This window comes from Chenopodium quinoa, unplaced genomic scaffold (genome assembly GCF_001683475.1).
Source record: "Chenopodium quinoa cultivar QQ74 unplaced genomic scaffold, ASM168347v1, whole genome shotgun sequence".
Classification (NCBI taxonomy): Eukaryota; Viridiplantae; Streptophyta; class Magnoliopsida; order Caryophyllales; family Amaranthaceae; genus Chenopodium; species Chenopodium quinoa.
In genome coordinates this window covers 4460-26258 of record NW_018743046.1, presented here as the reverse complement: position 1 = coordinate 26258, position 21799 = coordinate 4460, and the positions used below count along the sequence as shown (strand labels likewise).

The window sequence follows — 21799 nt, the reverse complement described above, 5'->3', positions numbered from 1 at the left end:
AACTTTCCAGCTTGGAGGCCGTTCCGTAGCGCGAACACGGCCAGGCCTTGATCCAGGCTTGTGATTCCGGATGACTCGTTGCTGAAGCGAGTCAGATAGTCGCGGAGGCTCTCGTCCTCCGCCTGCTGCAGACTCATTAGCTCTGCAGTGGTCTTCTCTCTCGGCGGTTGGCCGTAGAGAATTTGCTCTTGAACTTGTTGGAGAGGTCGTTCCAACCGGTTATGGAGCCTTCCTTGAGCCCTTTGGTGATCCAGGACTGGGCAACACCTTTGAGGGTCGTAGGAAAGTATTTACACCAGGTAGCCTCAGACCTCGGGTTCAGATACATGTGCCCTCGTAAGAGGCCAATGTGATCCTTAGGATCTGAGGTACCATCGTAAGTAATATGTGCCGGGATTTTGACCGTTGGCACATGCTCTTCCAGAATCCACTTCTGGAAGGGCGAGTTCGATGGAACCATGACCGCCTTCCCCTTGTACCCGGCCTCAGGGACCTCGCTCCCTCCTCTCTCAGAGGTGGAAGTGTTTTCGTCCCCGGCTGAGACAAGGTTGGTGGGGTCCGGTATCCTCTGGGAAGGTGAGGCGGCTATGCACACTCACCTCCCTCGAACCCAAGCGTTCGTGAACGCTTTTGGCGGGCGAATTCCGGGTCCTTGGAGGGCCCCATGGAATTCTGAGCTTCAGAGTGGTCAGAGGGTTGAGGGTTCCTCCTCCTCTCCTTACTGGAGTTTCGGGTGTCCCCTCGCCACCTCTGGCCGAGCTGTCTATGTGGTGGAACTTGTCCACCATCATCCTGACCGATCCTCCTTTTCAGGTTTCTCGGCTGGTGATCATCAGGCATCTGGATTGGAGCCCCTTGAGCTTTAAGGAACTCCATGCAGATGGCCACTGCTCTGGCCACTTCCTCGGTGGAGGTCCGGAGGGAGGAGTCTCCCGCGGATGTGACCTGGATTGCACGCTATGCGCGGCGGCGAGTTCCTCGCTCCTGAGCCACTCGGTCTCGGGATGGCCCCGGCTGCCGAGTGTGGTGCGAGGTGTTCTCCTCCTGGAGGCTAGGACCTCTTGAGGCTTCCCTTTCCGGAGAAATGGGGGCCTCCGATTCGGAAGAGGCTTGCTCCGGGGAGGGATAAAACCGGCTGGCGTTCCCTCACCGTAATCCGGCCTCCTCCCTTCTTAGCCTTCTTGGAACTCTTCCACTCTTAGTCATTGGCGACTGCCGGAGTGTTTGATGACTGACGCGAAATTTAGTAGCGTTCCCCACAGACGGCGCCAAATTGTTTCGGATGAAAACAATCGAATCTCGGAAGATCCTTTTATCTTGAGGGAACTTGGTCTCGGTCCGAACGACGCAGGAGCCGAGGGTTTCCTGCACAACAAATACACGTAAACTAGCCTCGGGGGGGACGCCGAGGAAGGCCCCTCCGATGCTTAAGTCAGTATATTAGAGAGAGAAAGCTGTGCAAGAGTTTAGTTGCTTGAGGCTTTATTGTCTTACCAAGAATTGACCAAATTGTTGGCTTTTATACCTTGGCTAATGAAGGAGGCGGATTGGGCCCGGAAGTCAGTTGGGCTGGGCCAAGCTGATTGGGCCGTTGACTGACCTTGACATGGCTTGAGGATGTTGATTTTGACTTTAGCACATTTGGAGAGTTGAACCTTAACCTTGGGCTTTTAATTGGATCATTCAGTGACCAGGCCCAATTGGACTAAATTGGACCCAAACAGAACTGAAATGAATTGAACTGAACTGATTGGAGCTGAACTGAACTGGCCCTTAATGTTACTTTTGATAAAATGAAATATGAAACATCATTTAACTTTACAATTTGCATTTCAAATAGTTAAGAAAATTTACATTAGCTTAATTGGAAAGAATGAAACTAGAATTGTATAAGGAAGATATCGCGAAACCAATTAATAACAAAAAGATTTATTTTCAAAAAAACCCAAATGAAAAGATAAAAGAAATATGATTTTTGACGGCTTTCCACTATATATCTATTAAGTAACATGGATGCAATGTGTCACTATTTATGTTTGTCTTAGGGCCTTTTCTCTTCAGCTTAATTTCAGTTTAGTTCATGAGTTCAGCTCCAATCAGTTTAATTTAATTCAATTCAATTCAGCTCCTAATTTCCTTCTCTCATAAACAGTTCATTTCAGCTCTACTCAGTTCAGCAAATCAGAACAAACTCTTAATTTAAGTTATAGATATATATAGACTTTAAATGATAATAAATTCTTATATGTGGTTAACACCACCATTAGTTGGTAGTATGTCACTTTACTTATAAGAAATTAATGGGATGATGGGGTTTACAACGATGATCAAATGGGGTTACTTGCACACATTAGGGACATCGCAATGTAAAAATGGATTTGTCATTACAAATTAATGAAGTTATTTTGTAATACATACTCAAAATTATAGAAAGAGGCTACTTAAATGAATAAATGGATTTACTTTACAGAAAAAAAATGGAGTTACCCTTATAAACAAAATAAAGATTATGTTAATGAATACGGGTTACATTACTCTTATAAATAAATAAAGGAAAGACCAATTTTGGATTATTCTGCAATGATCTCAACTTTAAGGTGCGTTTTATTTCTTCGGTCCCAAAAACCGGTAACCTGATGAAGAGGTTAAATTTTTTTAAAAACAAAATTATTTGACACATGTCACATGTTAATTGCTTCAAAAAATTAAAATAAAAAAAAATTAATTTTTAATAAATTAAGAAAAAAGGAAAAAAAAATTAAACCTAAGCCAACCGCAACCACCACCGTCGTGGCCACCTCGCCCCATCCCTAGCTCAAACCAACCCCCTCCCCCGGCCCTCACCATCAATTTGCGACCAGCTTCCCCTCCCCCAACCACGAAATACCTTCCCCACCATCGATTTCCCACCACCCTACCACACACTTACGCTTTTATTGGCAAAATCGTTGATGTAGTGCACAGAATGGAGGGGAAATAGGTTGAGGGAAGCCGATTTTTAGGGGGTAGGGAAGGGCGATCTATTTGAGGAGTCTAGGCAGGGAGGGCAAACGGTAAGGGCAATGGTATGGGAGGGGAATGGTTGCGAGGGCGGTGCTATGACTATGAAGGTTGGTGGGGCGGCGATTTTCGGCCTAGAAGTAAGGGAAGGGGGCCGAAATTAGCAAGGATTGGGGAGGGGGTGGTTCGGTGTGGGTAGGGGAGGAGGATGGTCACCGCCGGTGATTGTGGGCTGGTGGTGGCTTGGTTTTGCTTTTTTTTATTATTTCATCTTTCTTTTTTTTTGGACAATTCACAACCTAACACATGTCAGATAACCTGGAATATTAGGTCATTGACTTCTGTTGACCGGTTTGGGATTAAAGAAAGAAAGTGTAGGTGAAAGTTGGGATCATTGTAGAATAATTTAAAGTTTGAGATTATTTAAAGTAATTTGGTCAAAGTTGGAATTATGAAAGTGTATTTTTCCATAAATAAATGTAGGCAAACCATACGTCAGCAAGTATCACAAACAAGATTAATTAGTTAAATTACGGAGTTATTGTTATTATTTATTCAAATAAAATATTCTTCAAATTAGAGTATAAAGTTTCTTGTCATGCTTATCATATATCAAAATATCAATACTCCGTAATAAATTATTGTTCGCTCTCAAATATTGACATTATTGTCTATATCAATTTCATGATCCATGAAATCGATATTATTTTTCTCATGTATAAGCTCAAGCCCTGTTCTCTTCACCTTAAAAAAAATAAATAATAAAAAAAAATTAGTATACAATAATTTTGATTTAATAAAAACCAGTAAATTTACTAGAAAAATCAATCAAATTAATTTCACTTCAATAAAAATAAGGAAATTTTGGCATTTGATACCACTAAAATGACCCTATTTCACATTTGCTACTTGTTTAAAATTTTATTTTATTTTACTACCACCCAAATCCCACATTGTTAAATATCACTACCTCTTGCCTTATGTTGTTACTGTTTCTGTTAGTGGAGCCCAACCACCATCCAACCATCCTCACTGCCACCTTACAACCACTTCTACCTCCTCAACCACCCTTACTGCTAGCCCCTCTCCTCGCTTTGGCGCCTAAACCAATGACATCATTGCCACCCGTGACATCAATCGCCATTAGCGCCACTACTAGCGTGCTTGTTGGCTATGGTGGTCAAATTTGGTAGTCGAATCCAAATCTAAAACAAACATAACCAAATTCAACCTCCGGCCACCCATAAATCGACACCCTACCTTAAACCCATTTGTTAAAACTACTCTAAAGGGATTTTAGGGTTTCGTTTTTACCCGTTTAGGGTGGTTTCGGGGCAACATGGGCAGGGGAAATGGAGGAGGTGGGGGAAGGTTGAATTTGGTTTTGGCAGTGTAATGGTGGAGCGCCTGATATGTGGAGGTCGGTTTGGGCAGTTTGTGATTGATTGGGCGACACTACTGATTGGTGGTTGCTGCGACGGTTGGTGAGTGGTGCGGTTGTGTGAAGTGAACTACTGCTGCTGATATTGTTGTGTTGGTTGGGTGCTGATGTTGGAGTTGTTGGTGTTTGTGTGAGTATAGAGGGAGGTACGAGGTGGCTGTGAACATGGGATGTGAGTAGAGGTGGTTATTGGACAGGGTAGCCCAATGATAATAGGATCAGGGCCAAGCTTATAGGGCTTTTAATGGACAGGGCTATTAATAGACAGGGCCCTTATTGGGTAGGGTCAATATAGGGCCAACATGTTTTTTTTAATTTAGTTGATAAAGAAAATACATAATGTAAAAATAATTATATAGATTAAATTGTATTCATATGTATTTAATAATGGCTTTGTCCAATATTTATTTTAATTGATATTTTGTAGGCCCGCCTATTATCGACCCACGGCCCGCATTGTCCCGACCCTATATTGGCCCTATAAAATGTAACCCTCTTTGACCCTGACCCGCAACCGACCAACACCGATCCTAACCCGACCCGCCCAATAACCAGGTCTAGATGTGAGGGTGATGCCACTGAAATTGTGTGGTGATGGTGGTTGGGTTGAGGTGCGATGTGGCTGCTTGGTGGGCAGGTATAGGGAGAGGGGAGGGGGAGTGGCTGGGAAATATATTTTTTAAAAAAGTTTTTTTTTTCTTTTTATTTTTAATAAATTAAATAATTATTTAATGAAATGATGGTCCCCACTTAACGAAACTTTAACGGGTTCTGTTAAGTGGTAGCAATATTTAACAATGTGGGATTTGGTTGGTAGTAAAATAAAATAAAATTTTAAACAGGTATAAAATGTGAAATAGGGTAATTTTGAGAAAAAATTCCGGCATCAGAAACCCATGAGAAATCAATAAATTATCGTTTGATGATTCTCTCCAGACAGCTTCACTCCGCCCGGCTGCCCTCTCTTTCACAAACAAGGAGTACACTCATTTTAGTGGTAGTAAATGTCAAAATATCTTAAAAATAATTAATTTCATTTCAACAAAAATAAGGTAAAAAGAACAGTTTAGGGCCTTAACAAATGGATGGAAATGAAAATAAATATTGTAACTTAATATATTCTCTTTATAAAATAGTACATATCCCATTTATCTATAGATTGAGTTGATTCACTAGAGATTTCTATGTTAAATAAAATGAAAAGAACATATTAATTGTTTGATGATTTCTGGTACACGTATATGTTTATTGATGGAAATATATAGTTATTGATGATTGACATTTAGTCTTTTCCGCTTTCTTACACACAATTGAATGTTACTAAAATATTTTTTTTAAAATTCTTTATAAATTAAAATTGTAAAGGTTCTAAAGCAAAGACTTAAAAGTTTCAAGTGCTAATATATATTGAGGCCTATTCATATCGTGGTACTTGTTAAAACCGTTTTATAATTATTAAATCTGAATATTTTATACGAGTAATTTATATTCACTATAAATTAAACATGCATATTAATAATTAAGGTGTCACATTGAGAAAATGTACTTTATATTAATCATTTTTTTTATTGGTAAGGAGAATGACCCCTACCAGGTCGGAATCTCTCATTGGTCCTCCCGACCCGGGTTAGCGGGCTAGACACTTTAGAAGTGAGGGCGAAATGTAAGAGAATCCCCACCCCCAAACTGTCTCTAATGGGGTTTAATCCCACAACCTTTTGACTGTGAGATACAAACTTGAGCACAGGTGATAGGTATGATAAGTCCATAGACCATAGTGCTTGCCTTATCGGGGTACTTGAGAAATTGTGTTGCTTAATAGTCGAACCTTGTTAGAACGTACATGTACGAATTGAATAGCGAACAATTTAGTTAAGCTAAACTAACCAACTTACAGTTAGTTGACTGGTTCTTTCATTTATATTTATCGTTAAATATAGTTATAAAAACCTTTCTTTATTTAAGGAAGACTAATTCTAAGCAGTCAAATTCACATATCGTGTGATTTTTGTTGACGCTACTCATAGACGTAGACCCGCCCGCAGTTAAGGCCCTCTTAATTAAACACCGCGTTTTTGAAGTCAACATATGTTTCTTTTTTTCTTTTAAGAATTTTTTCAAGTCAAGATTTAGGACATGCATTTTGACATTTCACCCTCTTACGTCTATATATACTTCATTCCATGCAACTCTAAATTACATCCTCTTCTATATATTTCTATCTTGTTTTCTCTCTAAAAAACTTATTTGCTTTACTAGTCTTATTCTCATATCAACAAGTCCGATTTCCATCCTTGATCTATTACTTCATTCAGAAGAGTCGTGTTGTTGCTGGTTGAGTATTCGTTTAAATTTTACAACCCACGTGGAATTTGTCTCTCACCAAGCTCATTCCTAAATTCCCTTTATTACCCTGATCTCCTCAAGTTAACTAATTTAATTATTTTTTGTATGTACAATATTGTTGAATTTGAGATATAATGGCAATCAACAATAAGATGGTGTGTTTTGGAATGTTATTCGTTACCTTTTATCTTATTGTGACCACTGAACTGATACACACAACTATGGCGGTAAGAACCCTAGAGGGTGAGCCCTGGATAGCAAAAAGCTCTTGTGTTCAATGCTCTTCCTAAGGGTCCAGTTCGATCATCTAAGTCATCCCCGTGCACATATATTCCTAAGAAAGGCCGAGGAAGATGTGCTATGGAATTACACAACGACGATGTTGCACATGTAGATCATGTTTATACAATACCTAGTTTCCCTGATGTTATTGGTAAGTTTGGCATGGCTTTGGGTAGGAAGATCAACTAAACTCGTCGTAAACAAAATCCAAGCTCTTAAATATATTGGGGGAGTACGTATAATATTTTTGCTAATCTAGGTTGACTGATTCAATTAAGAGTACGTCAATCAAGAGGAAGTGTAGATTTTTTTCTAACCTTAACATATTTTTTATGCCCAAGATTTCTAAGAAGTTCTGGAGCTCATTCATTGATTCATATACATCTAAGTGTATATATATGCAATTATACAAACTCTAGGTCGTTGATGATAGCATGTTTTGTTATTATAATACTATGTAAAGTATGCATGCCTACCATGGCCTATTGATATGCAACACTGTTATTTATATTGGAATTTGTTAATTTATGTATTCTTTAAGGTTGCAATAGTTATATATGTGTGATAGTATTACGTACTTCTTATGATGCAGACCATTTAGTATTTTTTTTTTTTTTTTTACAGTGAGAACAAAGAAAAGAAAAACAAACAAACTTAAAAAGACCAAAAAAGAAACTCCCGAACACGAGCCTTCCCAGCCAACCAATGCGCTGGAGAAACCCATTGCCTAGGAACTTTTCGAATACTGCAGGCCTCAACAGTAGCCAAAAGAGCCCGAATATCCTGAATTAACCAGCAGAGAGAAATTTCATCGCGCTTTTTCTAGGCCAACGTCATACAAAGTGGTTCACAATCAGAGAAAATAAGGATTCTACGAAAACCCCTTGCGTGGACATGTCGTAACCCCCAATAACAAGCCTGTAACTCGGAATGGAGAGCTGAAGAGGAGAAAGAAGCACGAGCTCCCCCTCCTCGCACTACAGGCGAATCACAATCTCGAAAAATCCAACCCGCATCAGCCAAATTGTCCAAGGATGACTAGGCCCCATCACAAATCAAATAGATATCAAAACCTGAAGCAATCTCCCGATAAAGAGTAGCCACCACGCCTGAACTAGGAATCTTAGGCCGAAGATCCCCCGAGGCAGGACGGCCCTGGAAATCCTGAGCTTGTTGACCCCGCATAAACCATTGAGAAGTAAGAAGCAGAACATCATCCCGCGAGACTGCCTGTCGAAACCTGATATTATTACTCGAAAGCCAAATAGCACATAAAAGAACGAAAAAACTGTTAGTGTTTGGTGAGTTCCACCCACCGCGGAAAAAACCCGAGCCAAGGATCACGCTCGCAATAAATAATATCACCAATGCATAAATAAACATAAAAGGGAAAAATAAGAAATTTACCTTTGGCGAGTGCTTCGCCCCACAAATTGGGCTCTTACTTGAGAAGCTTAGCCCCAAAAATACGAGAGCCTCCGACGGAGATCCACCCGCAAAAACAACTACCAAATTTTAGGTCAGTTACCTCGAGGTTAGCGAGGTCCGACCAAAACCCGAGTATTATGTGAGTTTAAGAGTTTTTGCTAATGCAATGCTCTATTGAACTCCTACTCAAGCACTCTTCCCAAAAAACCCAAGATGGGTATTTATAGGGAAGAGGGAGAGTGGGAATTTCTATCCCATCAATGTGGGAGCATGAAATTCCACAATTTATTTTAAAGCTAAATTAAAATAAATAAGCAAACTAATAATAAATCTACAAGTGTCATTAATACATGTAAAGGGAAGTGAGGACCACTTGGAGAGTTGGGGACCATACTTGCTCCCCACTCCATACTCTCCGTGTGCCACATGTCCCTCACCCACTTTTTTCCCATTTGCTTCGGCCCTACTACTCGTGCCTTAGGCCCAGCCGAAGCCCAGCCCCCGCACTTGGAGTTGCGGGCTGCTGCTGTGGCTAGCAAGCCATGCACTCCAAGTGCGGGCTGCTGCTAGTATATTGCACACACCATGTACGGGCTGCTAGCAGTTGCTGCCTTGGTGTGCTTGCGGCTGCTAGCTTCTGCTATGCACGGTGCGCTAGCGCGCACTAGCCAGCCACCCTTAGCTTGGCATGGTGCGCATGCTAGCCACCTATGCTAGCATATTATGCCCCTAGTATTTGGATGCTCAGGGTATTTCGATGCTAGGGTATTTTGGGAATATTGTCGATTTATTATTATTTTGCGCGTCTCGTCATATACTATTTTTGACTCGTCTTTTGACGCTCGGTTTCGACGCTCTAAGCTCGAATTTCCGACGTCTAAATATTTATTTCTCAGGCGACTCATTAATTTCTTCCGAATTAATTCGTCGAGTTGGATTGTTAATTGTTTGGGTGTGACCCGAAGGGTTCAGTCAAGATTAAGTTGTAATATTAATTATACATTAATATTACTGATCGGAAGCGACCTCCACCTAGGCATTCCGATCACTTGACCTTATTGAATATATTAGCTTTCTAATAATTCTGAATCCACTATCAGAATAATACACTTGTTCGAAGGAGACCATTCCTTTCAAAAACGCACCAAGTTTTTCCAATCCTTAGCCACCCTTAACAGTGAAATCATCGAGGAAAACCGTTGAGGAAAAGACCGGCGAAGAAGACCCTGGCAATTAAACCAAAAAGAACTATCAACCCATAAAGAGACAACAAAGTCGCAATCTCTGAACAAATGGTCCACAGTCTACAGCTCCATATGGCAAAAGCAGCAAACAGGATCAACAAACAGACCACGAACAACTAGAGCTGCCACCACGGGAAGACCAGACTGAATTATTTTCCAGCCAAAGATCTTCCATTTAGGAAGGAGAGGAAGCCCCCAAAATTTCGCCCGCTAGGAAGAGGGAACAGACCCCCCATAAGGAAGCCTAGAAGTCTGCATGAGCAAGAGGGCATAAGCAGACTTCGTAGAAAAGGAGTTGTCTTTAGTAAATTTCCAATACACAAAGTCATCCATGAGCTTCAATGGACGATCTAGACTAAAATTCCGATTAGCAGTTGGACTATCGAAAAATCGATGGATCTTCGAAGGGTCCCACGCGTTAGAATGTGGATCAATGATATCAAACACATGAGTTGGAAGTTCCGACTGGGATAAACCAGACTTTAACAAAACCGGACCACCAGGAGCCCAGTTGTCAAATGTAATACGTACACTTTTACCACCACCTACCTTCCACCGGACACCCGGAGCTACCGCAGACAGCGCCATCTGTAAACCCCGGCACCCCCAAGAGGGCCGAGACAAGAAAAAGTTTGGCTTGGGGGAGTTTGATATTTCTATTTTATTTAGTATTGGTTGGTTTAGTATATTATGTTTTGCATGCAGTGTTCGTTTATTGAATTGCAATCTTGATATCATAAGAGGTTCGACAAATTCGATCAAAACCTTAACTTCGCGTTTTACAGTAATTTGGCCATACCAATTTTGAAAACACTTGAGATAGCAATGATTTATGAGAATATTTATCATACAACCTGTTGTATCTTACAAAGCATAATCAAGGTACACATGCAGGCAGACGATCTTGACTGTACGGTTGTACGTACCATGCATAAAAGTATGACCATTTGTAGAAAGAAAATTGTTGTGTTTCACAACTGAAGATAGAAAATTAAATGTATGAGCAATGATCAAATTCTAATTGTATAAGATAGGAATCATTTGATTGAGTATGAGCAACTCAAAAGTCAAAGCAACCCATACTATTGAAATTAAAATGAAATGGGCCTATGGGCCTATTATTTAGGCTTATGATGTAACTAAGAATCGGCCTACGAAATGAAAAGTGAGAAAAGGCAGCCCATATATTTATGCACCACTTTTTTCTTTTTCTTTTTTTTTTCTTTTAAGGAATATTTAGGAAGATTAAAGAAAGTCTTGATTTAGGAGGGAAATTAAGTCAGTAAAGGAGTTAAGTCTTGATTATCAGGTTACCAGTCATAAGGTTTTTTTTTTTTTTTTTTTTTTTTGAGAAAATATCAGTCATAAGGTTTGTTAAAAGAATATGGGTTTAAAAGTTGGGATTATTATAAATTAACTTAAAAGTGGGACAATTATAAGAAGTTGAGTAAAAGGTAGGATTATTAATTTCAATTATTCCAAATATTTATGCACCACTTAAAACAGAACTATGGTAGCTATAATAATAATATGTTATAAACTATGTACGAAGTAGTTCATATGTAAAAAGAACATTTTAGATGCAACCTGAGTATAAGTAATGTATTTTTGCCAAGCTAAACTAGGCCTAAGAAAGGAAGTACCTTCTGATCTTTTGGTTGGAGGTTCATTTTCCACTAAATATGTTTTGGTGTAGAGAATTTCCTTACCTTGCCCCTAATCATTAAAGGTCTTGTTTGCTAATCCCAGCTAGGTTGATTTAATCAAGTTCATGAGAGGTTTTGGGCCTTTCATTAACTTATTTAATGATGTTTTTTATATATCTAATCAACATGTATAGATACGGTGCTAAAAAATGCAAACAATGACAATGACCATGTGCAACATTATACATTTGGGCCCTTGATTCTAGATTTCTAGATACAAAATCTATTTGGTACAAAATTGTACCATGCATAAAAGTAGGGGTATATATAAGTAAATCATAGGTAATACCTCTATTAACTTTTATTTGCAACTTTAGGGTATTATTTGTAAGACATAAAATATTCTAAAGTTGTAAATAAAAGTTAACGGAGGTAGTACATATTATTTCTGTGTATCGTGATAGAATATTATGTACCAAATTTTATCTTTCAGGGGCCTTATTTAATCGCTTACATTACTCAAGATCTTAACCATCCCTAAACATGCGTCTAAAACTGTCATTTGGAGCTACAGTCAAATGAGTCAACAGAAAGAGGCTCAGTCAAATATCAACAAGTCGTACAATTTATCAATTTACTACGGTGGTATTTACTATTCCACAATGTTCAACATAATGTTTTTTTTTTTGTTTTTTTTTTAACTATCGTCAATACATATACAATATAAAAATACAATTATCTAATTTTGAGTACAACTTATACTCTTGTACACTTACGTCAAAGTGTGATTTTATTGGTCAAAATAATATCTTTGGGTGTAAATGATTTATTTTTGTGATTCACATGACACAATTATTGACACATGACCATTGAACATAGCTTGGGTGTCGGCTGTGAGCAAGTGGTTCCACCAAAAAAAGTACCACAAAGAAAAAAGAGATGGAAATGAAAAACATAAGACCATGGTCATCTTACATGAAAATGGAAGTGTTGAAAGTCAGTTTTGTTCCTTGAAGAGTTACCCTCCTAAAAGAGTCATACCATGTATTATTGTTCATTAAATGCAACATCCAAAAATCTCTTAGGCTTAGCTGTCACAATCGAATTTATTAGTAAGGGTATGTTCTCTATAGCTTAATTTCAATTCAACTCCAATTAGTTCAGTTCAGTTTTTAATTTCCTTCTCTCATAAACAATTCATTTCAGCTCTATTCAGTTCAGTTTAGTTTAGTTCCTAATTTCCTTCTCTCATAAACAATTCATTTTAGCTCTATTTATTTCAATTCAATGGACCCTAAGTGGTTATTAAACCTATTCATCCTTTTTGGCACCCTTTTCAACTAGCCTAGCTACTTCATCCACCATTCCACCCCCTCTCTAGCTCTCTAATGTCTAATCTGCTGTGGAAGCTTCCTCATTATTAACATGTACATGGTACAATAGAAAATTTAAGATTATTAGATTACCTAGGTAGATAATTTATCAATGTAAAATCAATAATCTATTGATTTGTTACGTTCGTTTTTAATATTCTGCTCACAACTGTTAGTTTTTGTTTCTATGAAAGTTTGAATAAGGTGATTAAGTAATAATGAAAAAATAGAATAAAGTAAGATACATTGAAGAAATTATAGGTTTGAAATGTAAATGAGGCTAAAAAGGGTTGATAAAGTAAATGATTGTGAAAAGGGTTGATAAAGAATGATAATTTGTTGTATTTTAATTGTACATATTTCCACTTTGGTTGTCCAAAATTCCATCATTCTTGCTTAAGAAATTATAAATATCATCCTATATCAAGATATATTCTCCGATTTTTTTTTAAAAATAAAGTATCCTTGTATGTACGCAGTTGTGTTTACAATAGCAAACAATTGAATGATTGCAAAGTGAGTTTTTTAAATACTACATTTGTGGTTTTATATGCAACATTATTTGGGTATCCAAAAAAAAAAACTCTTAGAATATTCAACTTTAATTTAAAGGATATTTTGGATTTTAACACCTTACAAAAGGCTGAAAATGTTTTTTAACACCCCCCAAAAAAAAAAACTTTTATTTTAACACCTCCCAAAAATATAAAAGTTGGAAGTTAACACCAAAATCCATCTTCCGTTAACAGAACTGTTAGTGGGGCCCACCCCAACGGATATATTTTTAAAAGATCTGTATATAAGAACCATTCTTCCACGATTCTTGCACGATATATAAGAACCATTCTTGCACGATTCTCCCCCAATGAACGAAATTGTTGTTCTTATTGAATAGCAGCAGCGCATTGCATTGTTGCACGATACTTGAAACAATTCTTTCACGATTCTTCCACGATTTTTGAGAAGAGGAACAGATTGAAGCTGCTGAAACAGGTGAGTGCGGTCAATTGTTCGGTTGTTTGGTAATTATGGTTTAAATTCTCTTCAATTATTATTTGCAATTGTTTCGTACTCAGATTAATGGTTGGATTATGTTATGTACGCATCTAAATGCCCAATTGCGAAATTAGGGTTCGTCAGAAATTGAATTTGGGGCTTTTCGTATTATGAAATTAAAAATGAATTTTGTTGCTGTCAATGTTAATTCGTTAGTGTACAAATCTGACGAATGTGACTGTCGATCTAAAATTGATGCAGATTATGTCGTTTGTTAGCTCTTCCCCTCCTGAGGCCAGAAAATGTAAGTGTGGTGTGCCAATGGCCAAGCTCACTAGCTGGACAAGGGAGAATCCAGGCAGGAAGTTCATATCATGTAAGTTTTATGACCCAATAACAGAAACAAGGGGTTGCAAAGCTTTCGAATGGGTTGATCAACCTGATGGAACAGATTGGCAAACAGGGGTTATCAACAACCTGTTGTTGGATAAGAAGCTGCTAAAGGGTGAAGTTAATGAATTGAAAAGGGAAGTTGATGAAATCAGTGGCCAAAGGAGGTGCCTACTTAATGAAGTTGATAATTTGAAGATGAGATGCAAGGCCTTGAACGCTGACAGGAAGAGAATGAACAGGGAGTGCAATGAAGGGAAGGTGTCTTCAATCAGCTGTTTTGGTTGGGTGGGCATGGCCATTTGTATAGGTTTGTCAATGGGTGTAATTTTCCTAATGGCTAGGGGTGTGTAATAGTAAGCTGTATTAAGTAGTTATAATTTCTTGTAATGACTTGAAGTGTTATAAATATGTCTTTTAATCAACCTATTTATGCCTTGTCTAAGTTCCTATTTATGCCTTGTCTTTTAATCAACCTATTTAAACATGTGAAACATTAAAACATGGGAAATATGTGAAACACTAAGATAGTTCAAGTACAGGTTGACAAAAGAACCTTACTTCAACATGTTTCAATGGCAATCAAAGCCATGCAACCATTACAATTCAATATCTAATTGTTCAAATTTGTTAAGGGAAGCCACTAAAAAACTAGCAAGTTACATAACCAGTCATGAGTACATAATAAAAGTTTGAAATTGTTCAACAGACATAATGTTTGATATCCAGCATGAGTACATCACTGAGTAAGGTTGTTGAGGGATTGCAGCCTGGCCCTTGTTACAACACCTGTGGCTGTTGTAGGCTGACTTGAGGAAGACCTTGTCTTTCTTTTTGGTTGGCTTGAGGCAGGCTGACTTGAGGAAGGCTGAGCTGAGGATGGCTGACTAGAGGATGGCTGAGCTGAGGAATGCTTAGCTGAGGAAGACTGTGGCTGTGGGCGCTTGCTGAATGGCAGACAACCTTCTTGCTCTTGAGGAAACTTTTTGTTTCCTATGCTGTTTGGTCCAGCCCCAATTGCACTCTATGACATGCATATAAAAATAAAAAGTCAATGGAAAAGACACATACATATATAAAACAAAGGGGGAGTTGGTGTAATGCTTGTGTTACCTTTTTAGCAGCCCTAATCTCTTTCTTCTTCCTCTCCTCCACCATCCAAGGAGTGTTCAGTGGGGGTCTGCCTGCTGACTTTATCAGCTCTGTAGCTGGTGCAGCAGGTACTTTGCAAGTCTTGGCATAATGCCTATATCCCCCACAGTTGCTGCATTGCTTCTTCCTCTTGGTACTTGCCTGACCACCTGAAGAAGAACATTCTCCTGGCTCAAGCTTCCTTTTTTTTGCTCTTTGGTCTCCCAGGTTGCACCTTAACAGAAGGGGGTAGTGGTTCCCTCATTCTGACTGTCTCCCAGTGCTTTGGGCCAGGCATTGGTTGGACAGCTGGTTCATAAGCAGACCTGTATGTGTCCATGGTATAGTATGGGTCAACAACAGCCTCTATGTCACCCCTCATATCCAATATGCAGGCATAAGCATGAACACATGGAATGCCAGTGAGTTCCCAATGGTAACATGTGCAGGTCTCCTTGTCCAAATCAACCAACACCTGGTCATCCTTCAGCTGCACCTCAAATGTATTCCCTCTGGATGGCTGCACCACACAGGACCTAGCCACAAAGTCTATCCTCCCCAGAACATGCCTCACATATGGCACTAAGTTGTGTGTAATTGTTTTTGAATCCTCCCACTTTTCATTATTCCTGTTCATAATATACCTCCTCATCCATTCCATTTGGGTGAGGATAGGTTTATCTCTGGCAGGCCTAATGACTGCATTGAAAGTCTCACACATGTTGTTCAACAACATGTTGGACTTGCAGTTTGGTGTGAATGCATGTCTAGACCAATGGTGGGGAGGAATGTTGATTAAATACTCATATGCCTCTTCATCGAGGAATTTGATAGACTCCATGGCAATTTCATGCTCAAACTGACATATAAAAGCATACCAGAAATCACACCAAGCATATACAAGCTAACCAATATAAAAACACACCAACAGTCATATAAAAGCATAGGCTAGCTTCAACAATCAATAAACTTACAATGGTGGTGGCCCTAGCTGCTCTCCAAAACAGCTCCTTAAAGGTTGATCCAGTGAAGTTGAGCTTGAAGTTAGCCCAAATATGCCTCACACAAAACCTTTGCTCAGCTTTGGGAATAACATCAGCCATTGCTTTAATCAAACCCTACCAAATGCAGACAAAAGTATAATCATCAGTCAATCACATACATACACATGAAAACTTAGAAATTGAACCTAAATAGTTAAGAGGGAAACAGAAGCATTACCTTTTGCCTGTCAGACATGATGGTCAGCCCAGCTCCTTGATCATGTGTGAACATTGACATAAGGGATTCCAAGAACCAACCCCAAGTTTCCTGGTTTTCAATCTCCACTGTGGCCCAAGCTAGAGGAAACAAGTTGTTATTCCCATCCTTAGCAACTGCCACCAGAATTTGCCCAGGAAAGGCACCCTTGAGGTGACAACCATCCAACCCTATTAAAGGCCTACAACCCTTTGCAAATCCATCTCTCAATGGCCTTAAACAGATGAACATCCTCATGAACAATGGTGGCTCTGGCCTGTCAATACCATCAACAACAACATTGCACCCTGAACCAGGGTTGTACTTCATCACAGCTTTCCCATAATCCCACACCCTAGCATACTGCTCCCTAGCTGAACCAAATATCAGTAGTTTTGCCCTACACCTAGCTAGCCATGCCTTATAGTAACTCACATCAACTCCTAAATCATTCAAAATCCTAGCCCTAATCTCCTTAATTCTCCAACCAGGGTTACTCCTAAACTCTTCTAAATACCTCTCTGCTATGTATTCAGCAGTAAGCATCTTGTTCTTCTTTACTCTGAAGCAGGAATGGTCTAAATTCAAGGTTTTGATTTGCCAAGTTTGCTGCTTAACAAGTTTTGATGCAAACACCTTGAACTGACACTTTACCCCCCCCCACACATGTACAAGCAGGCATTCTACAAGTGTAGCTATTGAACTCACAGCCACATCTATATCTACACTGAACTGTAATCCTTTTACTGTCATTATGCAAGTAGTAGAACTCATACCTGTTTTGAATGGCATGAAGTCTTAAGGCCCTCCTCAAGACTGAAGCATTACTGAATTTCTGATTTAACTTCAACTTGATTGGGTTGTCAAAGTCCACATCAGCATTAAACCAAGGAGCATAGTCCTGTTCCTCATCAGATCCACACAAACTCCTTGAATCATCTGAATCAGCATCACTTTCTGGATTCACCTTCGGTTTTCCAACATCCAAATCATTTCTCAACTCTACTCTCTTATCTTTGCCAACCCTGTCATCTACTGCACTCTCCAAACCTTTCCTAAGGCTCTTGTTCACTTTGGCCAAGATCTCCTTTGACCCTTCAATATACCATTCCTCATCCCCTTCATCAAATTCTTCTTCACCAGGTTCCCAATCTTGTCCCTCATCACTCAAATCTGAACTTGAATAACCAGATCCTTCACATCCATCATCCTTTTCTTCATCAAACCTCAACACTTTAGCATTAGCTGAGGCTTTCCTAGGTGGACTCTCCTCCCTTTGTTCAGTTTCTGTCTTCTTAAACCTAGGGCTCCTCCTAATAGTCGATGTATTTGAACTTTCTACCTTCTTATCCTTTTTTTTTGTCTTTGCAGGATTGGGTTGGGCCTCTTGTATGGGCTGACTAGGAGCTTCTGTTGTTACAAAAACCTCAACATACCCCTCTTCATTTACTGTCTCCAAAAGGCCCTTAACCTCTTCACTGTTAACTAGTTCCCTTTTCCCAGTGTTAAAGGTTTTCCCCTTCTGCCTATACCAACAGCTGTAATGCATAGGCACATCCATATCACCATTAACAAAACCATGAATTGCAGCTGTTCTAATCAAATGCACATCCAACTTAGATACTTGAACCTTCCTCTTCCAGTAACACCAACCACCACACCAACACAGCAGCTGCCTGTTTTTGGTTACTCTTTTAGGGACAAAAGCACCTCCCACTCTAAGGCAGATGTCAACCAAACTATCCTTGTCACCCATTATCTACCCACCAGTGAAAAACATATAAAACATATTAAAAGCCATGTAACTATACATGCACAATACGAATAAACAAATCCATCACAGCCACACAAACAAACACATAAAAAAATTGAAAATAAACATATACAAGCCAATGTAGGTGCTCAGTAACATAAATTAATCAACAAACCACACTTGCTAGTTTAATTAACAATAAACCACCTTAATTAATCTCTACTTTCAATTACGAAATCCAATTAACCTAAGTCGCATAGTCAGTTACAGAAATTGATTTATCAAGGCTTTCCTACTGTGGTCCCAAAATTTACCCTAATTACCCAATTATTGCAAGGTTTACAGCAATGAAGCACCAGTAATTGACGAAATTGCTATCAAAGGAGAGCAATTTTACCTTATTTTCTGTGAATTTCAAGCGGCTTTCGCACTTTTGTAGTTGAAGAAGATGATGAAGAAACCCTCCTGAGCTTATCTTCTCCAACGTTGACACCACCCTACACTCCACTTCTCAGCCAAGATCTCCTTTGGTTCAAAAGCGAAATCAATGAAGGTTCAGAAAGAATTCAATGCAGAAGGTTGCTGCGAATTCAATGAAGAAAGAAGTTTCGTGTTTTGCTGGGTGAAAATTGAAGTTCAAGCCAATTTGTGGGACCCACGTTAAATTTCCGTGACGGAAATCGTTAACTGGTGTTAACTTCCAACTTTTATATTTTTGGGAGGTGTTAAAATAAAAGTTTTTTTTTGGGGGGTGTTAAAAAACATTTTCAGCCTTTTGTAAGGTGTTAAAATCCAAAATATCCTAATTTAAACCTTCTCACTCAACAAAGTTACCAAAATATCCTTGAATATCAATTATCAATTGACCAAAATTACACTTGATATATCGTTGCATGTCCATACCAATTATATACAAGGGTGCCCTTCTTGTATTAAATCTTTTTTTAGAACTTTAAAATTAACACATATCTCTATTGAAATCCTATCATACTCTATGAAAACAAATTAGAGCACCAAAATTTTAAGTGAAGAGCACCAGATTCGATTTTCTCAATCTTTGAATATCACTCATCACACAAGTAGAACCTATTCCTATCCATCCCACTCTAAAAAAGATGACCAACATTATTCCTATTTCCCTTAAAAGTTATACACAAAGTTTGAGAATAAATTTTTGGTCATACTAAAAATATGGTGTATATATAACATAAAATGCAAATCAAAAATCAATCCTAAAAAGCAAGACATTACAAGGACAATTCACCTTTCTGTTGATGGCTAGGGAAAGACATCAGAAAAATAATTGGCCCATATTTTGGAGCGCATGGTAAGGCATTGATGGGGCAGTACACAACAAGTATCTTTATTTGTTTGAAAAGATAAGCATCATCCAAAATCAATTAAAGTATTACTATAAGGGAACAAAGAGAGACAACATTTGTATTATGAATTGTGACACCTAACAACCCATCATGTTTGGATAGTTGGGAGCAAAGACCAATACCTTTCCCCATCTCAAAGATAGTTGAAATCATCTTTTTTTTTGAATTTACTATGCCATTTCAGGCTTACTATGTCATGTCTATATTTTGAACATCACATTTCATGTGCTCTACCAAATGGAGCATATATATATATATATGCTTGTACAAACTTAGCTTTTTTCTTTTCTGGATTTGACTTATTTTGCGATCCTGATTTAAATGTTCAATCTTTTAGTGTGGCTAGCTATAAATGTTGAATCGTTATAATCAGCTAAATTTCTATTCTATACTATTTTATATCTAAACCTTAATTATTCTATTATATGTCCTAAATTTGATTACTCGTACCAATGATTATATGGCAAAAAATTTATCTATTTGACAATAATTGGCATGAAAACTTAATGGCAACTAATCCACATAATGACTTTACTTGATTTAAATGTTAATCAAGTGACTGATTATTCGAATTGATTTGTCTCGACCTCAATTAAATCATGCATTTTCATTAATATTTTTCATTTTTAATAAAATCTTAATAATTCGAGGAAGATCGAGCACCATAATCTAACCACCCACCCAATGAGAAACAAGGACTGAGGTTCTAGGACAAACAATTACTCATAATTGTGTTAAGATCAATAATTGAGAAACAAGTAAGGGATTAGGGTCTTTCTTTGTCCCACAATCCCTACACTCATTAATTTAGGGAACATATATAAATAAAGAAAAGATTTATGTGGTGGGAATTTTTTGAGAAATGTACATATAATGTATAAATTATAAATTAAATACTATGTATACGAAGTAATAACATTATGTACTCCGTACTATACTTATGAGAATCATCTAGGTAGTCCTAGTTGGTAAAAGACCCTTCTTTCCACCCTTGCAAGAGGGGTTTAATTCTCACCGCAAGCAATTAGGATCTTCAATTTTCCACCCTTCGACTTGCAAGGGAATTCTTCTAACAAAAACAAACAAAAAAAAATAAAAAATAAAAAAATAAAAAACTTTCGTAGTACACTAAGGCCCTGATCTTTTGAGCTTCTGGGCAGAGCAGAATAGAGGTTAGCAGAACAAAGCATATTAAATTTCAGCAGAGCCGAGTAGATTTCAACATCATTATTATTATTATTATTATTATTATTATTATTATTATTATTATTATTATTATTATTATTATTATTATTATTATTATTATTATTATTATTATCTCAAAAACAAAAGTCATACAACCTACAATATTAGTGGGAAGCCGAGATACAATCTGGGCCCCCACTCCACTAGCTATAGCAAAGCCTACCCTAGTGAATATATGAGCTGCAGCACGAGCCCTAATGTCTTGCGTCATTGAGAACCTTTGAATCCGCTTCAGCAACGCAACAGCCTCCTTCTCTAAATCCCCAAGCGAAGAAAAGGAGAAGGGAATGAAACCATATCCAATCGCCAGACAACGAGCTTCATACTTAACCCGCTTCCGATGAGCCGCATCAGCCACAACCCGTCCCGGAATAAAGTCAGATAGCCCTGTTTGTGCCAAAGGAGAAGACCTTGTGAAGTCGACACATACATCACGACCACGATCCCATGAATAAAGTAACACATCGGCAGGTCTGAGGGCCCCGTCATTCCCTCCAGACAATCCTATGTCAACCTCCTTTCTTGCTGAAATCCCAGATCTGTAGCAAATATCAACAAATGTATCCCGAACAACATTGTGCCGATGTTTAATACCAACAATGCCAGCACACGACACCGCATGGTCGCCGAATACATCCCTAGTAAAAACCCGAGAGCAAGCAGAGCACGGTGTCGAGACAAAGAACAATGGAACACCCATACGATAACACAGCACCCATCGGTATGTCTTAGCGTTCATCGTCTGACCCAATCCATAAATAGGGACTTCCCAAAGCCAAGCAGAGGTGTGATCACCCTGCTGCGACTTCCACAATGCCGACTGCCGAGGAGACAAAGAAAAGGTGGATTCTGCAGAAGCGGTAACCTTTGTGAAATATATATCTGTCAATTTCTTCATGAGTT

The 21799-nt window shown here is 38.6% G+C and overlaps 1 protein-coding gene across 1 annotated transcript; it reads left to right on the top strand.

The window, feature by feature from the left end:
• The first annotated feature begins 13436 nt into the window (after positions 1–13436).
• Positions 13437–14571, top strand: LOC110730650. The gene is made up of 2 exons (XM_021910468.1): positions 13437–13753; positions 14018–14571. The coding sequence occupies exon 2, from the start codon at positions 14021–14023 to the stop codon at positions 14498–14500; it is 480 nt and encodes a 159-aa protein (XP_021766160.1). The 5' UTR covers positions 13437–13753; positions 14018–14020; the 3' UTR covers positions 14501–14571.
• The last annotated feature ends 7228 nt before the right edge of the window (positions 14572–21799 follow it).

Excerpts from the sequence above, each read along its gene's own strand:
- LOC110730650 (XM_021910468.1), top strand. The coding sequence starts at position 14,021 with ATGTCGTTTGTTAGCTCTTCCCCTCCTGAGGCCAGAAAATGTAAGTGT.